Source organism: Dunckerocampus dactyliophorus, chromosome 1 (assembly GCF_027744805.1).
Source record: "Dunckerocampus dactyliophorus isolate RoL2022-P2 chromosome 1, RoL_Ddac_1.1, whole genome shotgun sequence".
In the NCBI taxonomy this organism is placed as follows: Eukaryota; Metazoa; Chordata; class Actinopteri; order Syngnathiformes; family Syngnathidae; genus Dunckerocampus; species Dunckerocampus dactyliophorus.
In genome coordinates this window covers 40,184,767-40,197,049 of record NC_072819.1, presented here as the reverse complement: position 1 = coordinate 40,197,049, position 12,283 = coordinate 40,184,767, and the positions used below count along the sequence as shown (strand labels likewise).

Genomic DNA, 12,283 nt, shown 5'->3' with positions numbered 1-12,283 from the left:
CCATGATTGGAGGTTTGCCTCTCTGACTACTTTATGAGTGTATTCAGATGTGTGTTTGTGTGAGCCATGTAGATGCGGCGAGAATCAGTAGCTGGACAGAGGTAGATAAACAAAGCCAGTCACAAACAGTCTATCATCTTCATTGTCTGTGTATGGCCTATTAATGTGCGTGTGTCTGCCCAAGAGATGTGAAGTTGACTTATGTTCACTCAAGTGTGTGCGTGCGCGTGTGTGTGTGTGTGCATATGAGGTCAGAGCCCCATCTGATGCATCAGAGACAGAGTGGAGTGCCCTCAGACATGTGTCAGAGGCCAGTGTCAAAGGTCATCATACTCTAACGTACACGGAGAAATGAAGAATGAGAGCATGTTGACGATAATGTCATTTCATGTGCACACACCCTTATACTATTTCTGTAGTTGAATAATTGAATATTTGATTTATTTAATGACTAAATAAATAATATCATTTTAGAATGTTGCTGGCATCACAATAAACTAAGATCCTTACAACATAAATACTAGTCCATCATCTATAATCAATATAACTACATTATAGTCTTTTGCTGTATGTATATATGTGCTTCATTTTTTGTAATGACCACCTATCAATTCCGCACAGTCCTATGCTGCAGTGGAGTTTAATCCTCACACCCCTAATGGCACCGCCATAATACTGTCATTGGCATAAAACAAGGTAAAGCAAGTTTATTTATTTAGCACATTAATAAAAGGCAACCCAAAGTGCTTCACAGATCATGAAGATAGAATGAATGAAAGAGGCAAGTAAGAACATAAAAATAATAACATGATCAAAGCTTGGGGGGAACAATAAAAACACAATCAAGTAATCAGCAAATAATGCAAGGAAATTAGTTAAAAGCATCTCTAAAATGAAACTCCCCACTGATCAGCTCATTGCTTGAGATTTTAGCGACTGATAGTATTTCCTGTTTGAAATCAAATCACTTTCAGTTCTTTTTTTTTAAGAGATGGTAGTCAGATGCCACAATGTGAAATGAAACAATTACGTTCTTTGTTTTTATTTTGTCATTTTGGTGATAAACTCACATACTTTGTATTTAAATTGGTTGTCATTAAAGATGCCACATTGGACTTCCTACCCCTTTTTTTTTAAACCTGTCCTCTCCAGCCAGTAGAGCAAAAAGCATTGTTGATCCAAATGCTCTTACATGCTACACCGATTTGCTCTTCTAGGGAAAAGGGTCAAATACTCTTCTCGTGTTATATAGTTTGTATTTGACTTTATTTGGAGCGGGCGGACCGGAGCAGGAGGGGATAGAGAAGATGAAAAAAGGAGACAGAGGGAGGACTGTGGGGACATGAAGGGGGGACAAGACAGAGAGAGACAACAACAGGACTACATCAGCAAATGTCTATGACAACCATAGAGTTCACAAACCAAGCAATGCTGCAAAGGTGGCTTGGGTTCCAATATCTTTAGTGTTGACATCACTCGTCTTAAGTCTAATTTCAGGCCTGCATGCCTGAAATGAGATTTGGTCTTCATGGACACCATCACATGGCCATGGATGGTGTCTGTCTTGCTATCCCCCAAATCCACCACCTTCCACACTTTGCCTGTGGGTGCCGCTGAGCCCAGGGCTCCAAGTAATCCCATGATGCCTGTCTTTGGATGGTATGGTGACCAGACAGGGCACAGACAGATGTGATTCCTAGGTGAAAGGTGGGATAGACTTTCTGATTCGCTCCGGCACACAGATAGAGTTACAGCTCAATTTCAACGTCTCACCCCCCCGTTCTATCCTCCTGACTAAAAATAGGACGAAGAAACTGGGGAGAAGAGAGGAGGAATAGCTTCTTCCTTTTTTTTTCTATCTCATTCTTCTAACCTCTCCAGCTTGTACAGCATCATTCCTAACTCCGTAATTCAATCTCACCTTTAAAAGTGGAAAAGTAGAGTTATTTTGACCTCACTGGTTCTTTTCACCTCTGCCTTTTTTGTTTCCTAGTGTGTGATGTGCTTTTGGCTTTTTTGTGGACAAGGCAGGATTCTGAATTAATCATAAACTGTTCAATAGCTGGCCGAAGATGTGCTCCGTCATTTGAGGGGATCAATGGAGGAAGGACAGTGCCACAGTGATGGCACTGCCTGGAGGAGAGACAGGGAGGGCCATGTCTATTTGATCCATAAACTCATTCTGGCATGAGGCTGGATGGGGAAGAGACAATGTCCTTGCCCACGTCTTGTCTCTGCCCTAGTCTCTGGAGAGGGACTGGTGTCAGTATGCCCTACTTTCAAAAAAGCCTGCTTTATGTTCACATTATACACAGCTGGAAAAAAGTAATAATTTGATGTGCAATATACACCTGTAAGCAAGGTAGTTACAATCAACAGATAAGACATATTTTGTTCACCATAAGAGAGCATAAAAAGTGCAGACTCGATGTCACATTGCACATATTTTATATTTAAAAACAATTATGCAGCTCTGACCACTGATTGAACCTGATCTTTTTTTGTTTTGAAATATCATTTTGAATGTTGTGACTATCTACCACATACAAATCACCATGTTCTGTTCCGTGTGCAGGCTTTTTAGTGTTCGGTGTCTATGCATATACAGAAAAATGGTTCTTTACACAGCCCTTTTCTGCCTCAACCAATGCACAGCTGTTATTTCTTTTTGTGTCGTATAAGCGTCACAGTGATAGAAGTTAGATTGAAGAATGTGACGCAGGTAAACCTGCACCAGAGGTACTGTGAGCATAGAATGTGTCTTTGCAAAAATGTAATCCTGGCATTTTTCACTATCTAGAACAATGGATAATAACTTGTGAAGCTTTGCATAGACGATTTTCATCATTGTCTCCTTAGTCTAGTCTTACACTAAGCATGCATTCCAACTGAAGTCTGAATATACTATAGCTATTGCTCACACAAGCGTAGCAGAATCCTTTTCAGCAGCACATCCAGCTGTAGTCTGCATTTCAGGAATGAATACAAAATGTCTTCACAGCCGAAAGCATACACACTCTTGAAATTCAAATTCTTTGTCACCTATGCGGGACATCAAAGCTCTGAGGTGTATGTGTTGACAGAGAATGGAATGGTGTAACCAGCAAACAACATTGTTATTTGTGAATTATGTCCTAGTGGCATGAGCAGAGAGCTTTACATCTGAGGAGTGACAGCAGCTTCCCTGAAATGTGCATGAAATGTGCTTAGTATTATCACTGTAGCATCGTGTCCAAGTCACCTGTCTCCCTCCCTTGCTTCCTGCAGGGCGACTGTGGACCAGATAAGAGCATGAGCTTACAATCTATGCAGTAAACCAACCTCCTATGTCCCCACTACAAGGTCTTGTAGGGACAGAGACACAGCGGCAAAGTTAAACTACAATCATGTATAGTGTTCTTAAAGTGTCCCTGACATGATTCATTACCTTTGCTTAAATATGTTACATATTGTTCGTAATTATGTTCGACATTGTTAATTTTTTTTAAAGTAAACGGTGAATTTGCAAAAATGGCATTTATAATTTGTGGTGCCAGCCATGACGAACTAACTCTCGAAGTTCAGCCTCATTTCCGGAAGTGGCATCATCGGGGTAATATCAGTCAGGTAAACAAACATGGCGGTGTATGATACAGAGGATGTTTACAGTGATGATAGCGAAGATTTGAAATATTTTAAGATGAAATAGGGAACTTGCAGAACATGGACCTAAACCTTAAGACATGGAGATGAAGATTGGGCACCTTCTAAACAGAATGGTAAGTGTGAATTACTCTGGAGTTGTTTATCCTTCAATTATTGTTTAAGATCGGCTTTTTCATGAGCCTCAAGGTGTTTTTATAACCTGTTTCATTCAAATTGTGGCCGCACGTCGAGGATGAATGTTCGTTGCCACCGCTGCCGCCCCCACAGTAAACATATCGCTGTCAAAAGATGTTTATATAACATGTATAATGGTTTGCAGCCTTGTCGCCATCATGGAATAGTGTTTAAAAGACATTACGTAAACATGACATGACTTACTCTCTTGTGCCAACTTAACTAAGCAAAGTCGATGAATCATGTCAGGGACCCTTTCATGTGATTTTTTTTTTTTTTCCAAATAATTGTAGTTATCTGAAAAGGTGATCTAAGGTCTGTCACAATCACTGGCAGTTTTTATAGCAAGGAAATGAGATGAGGCACGTACCCATACCACTCCCATTCTTAATTACAGAAAACAAATATTTTCCTCCATTTATAGTATAGTATATGATAAAACATTTGGAAAACTCTGTTTGATCATTTATCTCCATCTCGTTCATGTCAAATGCAGATTGTTGTTCTCTCGTAAATATGATTGTGACCTTTCAGCTTGTCCATAAAGTGAGAATTAGAAAGCAAGAGGAATAATATGATTTTAATCAAACATGATCCGTAACTTCCAGTCGTTTGAAAAAGCCCCTTACTCATTTATATAATATGTACAATTAGGCATTAGTCGAAGTGTTGAAAGACCAATACGCCATCTTGGCACGGGACCTCATTGTCAGTCGAAGAGAAATGTGAGTGAATATGTGTGTGTGTGTGTGCGCGTGTGTATATGAGAGCGAACAGGCACTGACTCTAAATCCACAGGCCGTGGCAGATTTACATTTAAAGTAGTTTTAGCAAACACCCCACTTGCAGATTCATTTTTTCGCAGGGCTGAAGGGACAGGCTTATCTGCGAGTCATCTGTTACGCGCACTGTGTCCAGATAGGAGCCAGGGGGAAGATGATGTACCATATAATGCAGCACCATTGCTTGAAGTCTAATTGCATTACATGTGGACTTACTGTACCTCTGCGCTGTGGCGACCTCAGCAGATGTGTGTCCGTTCGCACATTCGTAAGTCCTTTAACACGCAGGATGTACTGTATGTTTCAGTAGTGACTGACAGCAGCAGTAATGGAAAGCATCATAGTGGTATTGATGTTCTGTCACTCCTTTTGCTATTAATGTTATCCCCACATGGAGCAACAGGGTTACCAGCAACTTGGAGTGTGGGAGTGCATGAGTGCCCAAGGGCATATTTGTGTCTCATATTTACTCGGGTCAGCGTGTGCGTGTGTGTATGCGTGTGTTTGTGTGTGTGAGACCCCAATAGGAGGAGTGCGCATGTGTGTAAGTGTTTGGATGAGTAGGTGGAAGTGTTGTTGTTGTTGACACACTACGCTACAGGCTGAGATTTCTGAAGGCTTCGATGGGTAATTGAGAACAGCATGTGTTTCCCCCTCCCGAGCCACCGTAGGCCCAAACCAGCTTGCCCTCCGACCTCCAAAGCCTCCATGGAGTACCACTCATCTTCCTCTTCTTATCCTCTCCGCTTCCTTTCCTCAGATACTGCCAGCTGAGCTTGCGGGAGAGAAAAACAGCATGCATGGTATTAATCAAACTCAGGGCATCATAGGGAATGGGGCCGAGTGGGAAAAGGAGGGCGGGAGCCCAGCTTTTACTGCTAAACAAGATCACCAAGAGAGAAATATCTGATTTCTCTGTGACTCATTTGACAGAAATCAGTGTTTCCCACAGGGCTGTAGATGACGTCATCGTAAAATTTGTATGCGCATGTACAGGTCTTTTTTTTTTGGATCACACGCCCCGCCCGCCCACCCATTGCGCATACCCCCACCTCCCCAACGAGTCCCATCATAATGTGTTTATGAGGACGGCTAACAGGTAGTGCTGATTACTAATCTCTTAGTCTTGTGTATGGAGAACAGAAACTTATGAGATATACTCAACTATAATTGTGGACTTTGGTGCATTACTTTAGTGACATAAACTTAATGTCTATCTTATATATATGTAAAATGAATATAAATATAAACAATGGCACCAAATATACAGTACTTGCATATAATAAGTGTCAATTCAACTGTAGTCTTAGGCATGTGCAGGTTAGCAGTATTAGCTAATTTGGTTAGCAGTCAGATGCTATTTACGAAATGAACACTGCTGTCACATAATGATATCAGAACATAAGAACTTAGGAGAAGCCATTGATGCTTCAAAAATATCTCTTGAAGCGTTAAAAAACTTACATTGGCAATGACTTCCGCACCGCATATCAAAGAAAGCAGCCGAGAGAAAAGCATTACTCTAACACACACGTGCAAATCGGAACCGGAAGTGACGCTTTCAAAGTAAAAAGTTTCAAAAAAGAATCCCCACATAAACGTGCATAAAAATGGAAAATTCTTAATAAGTAGTGCCATATCGATCTGTGGCGGTCAAAATGAATTAGTTGCAGGCCACCACAAAAACATGAACGTATGTGAATTCTTACCATTATAGCACACCACCCAAAAACAATACATTTGTGCAACTACACGTGTATTGACTTTAACTGCTGAGTGTTTTTGATTCTGCTAATAGAAAAAATGCTTGTTTGATTTGTTTTCTTTGGCTTTGAAGCAACTGTGCACTTCCAGGGAATGCATATGTAGAGGATTTTGCAAACCATGTTGGAGGGTTTTGCTGTGATTTCTCCCTGCTGATCCATGTTGGAACACAAGAATCAGTCCCCCATTCATCAGTTTGGTGCCTATTGGCCTTTAGAAAGTTGAGCTCAATCCATGAGAAGTGGGCCAGGGGTCCCCTTCTTTGGCTTTATTATGCATGCTGAGCATGTCACCATCCTCATAAAGCCAAACTACCCCCAACACCCCCAACCCACCCTCCTCTGACTTTCTCAAATGAACAAATGTGATTGAGCGAATGCCATTACCTGGGTAAATGTATGAATCCCAAAGGGGTGAACAAGGCCTAACACCATCCTGAGGGTAAAGCTTATTATCACTGCAAAGTCCACAGAGGAGAGAAGCAGCTGTGGAGCTGGTCTGAGGTTCACATTTCCATATTAATCTGGCGCATTTAGGCATTTGAGACAGAAGGCCTCCTGTCACGCTTCTATGATAACAGAGAATTTAGCTTTCCCCTCTCATGTATAAATATGTAGAATTCTGATAAGATTAATTGAATCCACTACGCATACATTGGCACGAAAGGAGTGGGAGGGAGAGGTTACAGACAGCAGGAGGGAAAGGAGACACCTAATGTTGCCAAAGCATTCATTTCAGACTGGCCTCTGTCTCAGAGGGTGTCTGGGCTCACTCCTCTCGATCCAAAGTGCCTTGAATTGAAAAGAGCATCTACCTAACGGACCCTCCAAAATAGCTGCGAGAATATGTTTTTGCACTGAGCTGATAAAAATGGCGTGGAGCCTTTGACACCGAAGCCTCACCCCAATTTTCAGAGCTCTGGAGGAGATCAGATAGCCCTGTGTCATTTGATTTTCTGCCTTATCTCATCCGTGCCCATCTTTTTGTCTCACGCAGGGCTATGTTTTGAGGAGTACACGTTGCTTGTATCTCTTGAAGGGCAAAAACCCTGAATGATATCGGAAAAAACGAAACTATCCTGCTGTTATGTGGCTGTTTCGGTGCTGGGTGCTTATGTCTAATGAGTGTCCTTCATTTGACATGAAGGATGCAAATCTGCACAAGTACCTGTGTTTGAAGCAAAGTTTATGACGATGCTTCCTTTCAATTCCTTAATGATAGTGTAAACTCCTCCAAAACACAATTAGGATCCCAAACAGCCTTACCTCCTCTCCTCAAAACGACCAATAAAAGGCAGCTTTTTTTGCAGCAAAGTATGCTGGGTGGTGAACGAGGGAGGGTCATGAGCAGGAGATAGCAGGGGGTGCAGGTCAAGGATCCTTAGATAGATTAAAGATGGAGAAGTGGGAGAGAAGGAGATGTTCCCCTGCGCTTGGCTCAGAGTTGACTAAGGGCAAAAATAGAAGTCGGTGGAGAGTGGAAGTCGCAAGGAAAAAAGTACAAAGTAAGGATGGAGCGCATCCGTGTGTGAGTGGCATCTCTCATTAGAAAGTGTTGTCTGGGGCCACAGAGGAGGGACTGCGGGGAGCCCTATCCCCCCCAATCCTGGCCCCTGAGAATGGGCCGAGGAAGTGATTGATGAGTGATACTAAGATAAACACGCACCCTGGCCCCCAAAGGCATTCCTGCAAAATGCTGCACGCCGTTATAAATAAACATTTCAGAATTTAATAAATAAATAACAAAACAATGGAAACAATCGTTGGGGTTTCTTATTATGGAAATTGTTCCTTGAGACAAAAATCTACCCGGCTTTTGTTCTTCGCTTTGATGAGACTTTCTCTGTTTAGGCGTGTGTGTTTGTGTGTGTGTGTGTGTACTGTGTTTATGCATGTGAGTGATGAGCTCAAAGGTAACCAGGCCCAGCAGCTGACTGGATGTTACTTTCTCTCTCTCTCTCTCTCCTTCTCCTGCTCATTCACAGCAAGCCACTGTGCGCTCTCATTTGGGAGTGCTCCAAAACATAGCAGCTGTGAGTGCAGAATGTGTGTGTGTCTTTGTGAAAAGAGCATTTGGGTGTTAAACTGATGTGCAAGTGTGGCATATGCACAGATTCATCCTTGTGATACGGGGCCGAGCCACAATACACAAACACACACACATCTCTGTCCAATTGCTCTGTAATTGTTGAGTGAGTTGTAAATGTTTTATGTTACACTTTCTGCTAATGTTCAACACTGAGCACCAAATGTCTAATGTTACAAATCGAAGCAGAAAGGCAGATTATCATCAAATAGTTACATTATATCATGATGAGCCTCCAGGCTGTGGTCTGGTGGAGGGAGAATGAATTATGAATGGAGTGCGAAGGAGAATCTTGTCTTCTCTCTTGGGACTTCCAACACCGCTACTCATTTAGGTTGGATGAATGAAAGATAAGGAAGAACGTGTGGCACTCATGCATTTTACTCTGGGTGAACAAGAGTCATTGAAGCTTCTCATAGACCTACACATACACGGGTTCCGATGTGCATGTTGCAAAGTGCTTTATTCACTGCCAGCTGAAAAACCATTAAAAAAAATCTATCATTAAAGTCACTGGTGCATTTTCTTTTATGGTACATGCCTTCGGTGTGATTCCTGAATGACTGCCTGTGAAGTGGCTTTGCATGACAATTATTCACATTTTCTTCTGGTCTCTGTCTTGTCTCCATGGATGCAGGCCACAGAATGGGTCGATGATATTGTACAATCGCAAGAAAGTGAAGTACAGAAAGGATGGCTACTGTTGGAAGAAGAGGAAAGATGGGAAGACTACACGGGAGGATCACATGAAGCTGAAAGTGCAAGGAGTTGAGGTGAGTCTGCAGGCTAGAGCTTGGGTGCACGGCTATGGGAAGACGATGAGGTCTGTTTAGCCACATTTCCACCAAGTTGTGCTGTTAAGGTTCAGTTCAATGTTTATTTTTTGATCATATAAAGTTCTGAAAGAGACCCCCTTGAAACTCTTCTGTTGCGGAACCAACCTCAATGGTCTTGTACCTAAAGAGCAGAGATAGACACCCCGTTTCAAAGATTCATTTTTTCTTTTAACAAATACACACATTCCAAGCACATTCCAAGAAATAATATGCTCAAAGTCCTGCATTATAGTTCACAGTGTTGTGTTCCTCTTTGAGAGCACTTGCCATCTGGTCATGATAGAATTTACAGATCCTTGGCAAGCTGAACTTGGTGGAAACATGGCTTGGGTCTGGAGAGAGGCAACCTTTTTGCCATCAGTGAGCTCTTCCTGGTCGGTAATGGAGACAGTCGCATGCTGCTGTCTCCAAGGAGCCTCACCAGGAGACAATGCAGCACAACAATAGTTTTCCCTAGGAAACCAGTGGAGTGGAGCCGATTGTTTGTACCTTATTAAGACTCTGGATGTTGCCGTTGCTCCAGAGAGCCTACATTAATCTTGCTTGTTCAAAGCAGTACTGAGCAGCAAGCACTCTCTCACCCCACTCCAAGTCACCTCCCACATAAGCTATAAAACACCCAGTTGCATCTATTTTTGGCTCTCCCCAGTTTATTTCTGTTTGATCTGTGGTGGTAGCATACGATGTTAAGGCAGCTAGGCTGATTTATCAGCCATCCCACTCGACGCCAAACTTTGCTTTCCTTGTTGTCAATAGTGTGAAGTTTGGGTTCTGGAACAGGAGTGGAGATGTACAGCAGATGTATTTATGTGTCTAGACTTGTGATTTATGTGTGCCCATGGAAACACACACAAACATGACTTGCAGCACACACCTCAGGCTGTGGTGTTTGTGTCACACAGTATGACATAGACAAAGCTCAGGCATTCTCCCAGCAGGGGCTTTGCTCTGTGTTTGCAGTCCTCCAGATATTTGTCACTCTGAGGAAATGGCTCGGTGTCATCGCTGGTCCTGCAGTGGTCCAACAACCAGCTGGGATTTTACACATACATTTGTCTGAGCTCTTACATATTTTTACAGAATCTGACAGTTTCACCAGTATGTAGGATTTAGTCAGCTCACCTGTATCAGTATGGCTGTATTAACTTATAAATGGGTTTATATGAGTTTCTGTTCAAATTTGATTTAATAGGTGAACTTGTTTTCACAAGAATAAGGTCGGACACATACAAGTACACGCTCATGCAGAAATATCTTCATCAGGGTCAGAGGTGAGCTGGAGCCTATCCCATAAAACTTGATTCACCGACTATACAAATATTGATTGTTATTGCAGAAATGTGGGCAAACTTTAAAGTAAGCATTGTTTTACTCCTGTTGTTCCCAAGTGTACATTGGGTACATACAGTATGCCTTCATGCTTGGGTGGTTTGACTGTTTCACCTAACAATATCTTCCAATTATGACTATGAAATTAATAACATTTATATTTTATACATGAGGTGTTTTTTACATGCTTGACTATGCATAGCAACAACCCAATGCACCTTCAAATGAAAGGTGTGCCAAAGCATAAGCCATACACATAAACACAATGACTGTTCACTGATTCGAGCAAGGAGACTTTAAAAAACTGTAACTCGCTCGTGTTTTTAGTCTCGCCCAATTTGCAAAATGGCTTCAAAACACAACACTGTTGGTCATGACTTTATCAGGTACAGTATTTCTGTCCTGGAAGTTTGTCAACCTCCCAAATGAAATTCATCGAACTTCAACATATGTTTGATTGATTTCAGTTGCATACTGTAAAAAGATGCAGGTCATATAGTCTCCCTCCGTAGGCATGATACAGTCAACACCTATCCTCTGTGAACATGGCTACAACGATTCTTGAAAAGTTTCAATTCATTTTGAGTAAAAGAAAAATTGGTATTAGACTGCCTACTTGTTCTGGTTTGCGTAAGACTTTGAATACATCCAAGTTAGGTTTTTAATATTGAACAAACTGAAAAGTGATTCATCGTTGCTGTAGCCTGCCAGTTTTGGGATATCTGACCCACCATGCTTGGTCATGCTCTGCTGTGCATACTTACAAATGACTTGGCTTATGACTTCTGTATTAGAGAGAACAAAGCTATCGGTTTCTACGTACTACTCTGTTTAAAGGCATTTTCGATTTGGATTTTCACGTAGCTGGTGTGTACAAGCGGTTAGCATGTTGGCCTCACAGTCAGGAGATCAAGGGTTCCGATCTCTATTTGGAACATCTCTCTCTAGGGCATTGGTTCCCAAAGTTTTTACAGTCACGTACCCCTTAAGATATTTGACCTGAAGCCATGTACCCCCTACTCCTGCACACTTACTGTAAAAACATCAACCTTTTTACCTGAATTCACTTGTTGAATGTTGAACATAATTATTGTTTAATTAATTTTATGGTGATTCCGGGTCAAAAATGTGTATTTTGTTCATTTTGATAAAGTTTCACATGAGCACTGCTAAATAGGTAAGTAATTATTCTACATGTGTTTTATTTCAGTCTAAACACTCTTAATGTACATATTTGTTCATATAATGCACACAGAGCAATTGACAACTTCATGCTCTGTCTCCTTTTTGCTGCATCCTCCTTGAGTGTTTGGCAGTAATTTTTTTTTTTTCATTTTTATTCACATACTCCCATCGTACCCCACTTTGGAAACCCATGGTTGAGGGTGTACCCTGCTTCTTGTCCAAAGTCAGAGATCACCCTTGACCCTAACGAGGACACACAGTGTAGAAAATTAATGAATGGATGGATGAAAAAAGAGAGTGCAGACCTCCCACATGTATGTCCGCAGTAATAATTTGCAACCATGAATACTCAAGTCCTGCGGTGGTAATGTGAATTACAAAGATTGACAACAGTTATTCAACTGAAAAATTAACAGCTCTCTTTTATGATGGAGGATGGATGTCAACTACGACATCCAAAATATTTTTTTTTGTTTTAAACTT

The 12,283-nt window shown here is 41.6% G+C and overlaps 1 protein-coding gene across 9 annotated transcripts in view; it reads left to right on the top strand.

The window, feature by feature from the left end:
- Positions 1–12,283, top strand: part of camta1a (calmodulin binding transcription activator 1a) — a 363,687-nt gene that overhangs the window by 202,909 nt on the left and 148,495 nt on the right. For all 9 annotated transcript variants that reach the window (XM_054797834.1, XM_054797863.1, XM_054797815.1 and 6 more), the window contains one exon: positions 9,088–9,223. In XM_054797834.1, the coding sequence (XP_054653809.1) occupies positions 9,088–9,223 (136 nt within the window). The remainder of the gene's footprint in view (positions 1–9,087; positions 9,224–12,283) is intronic.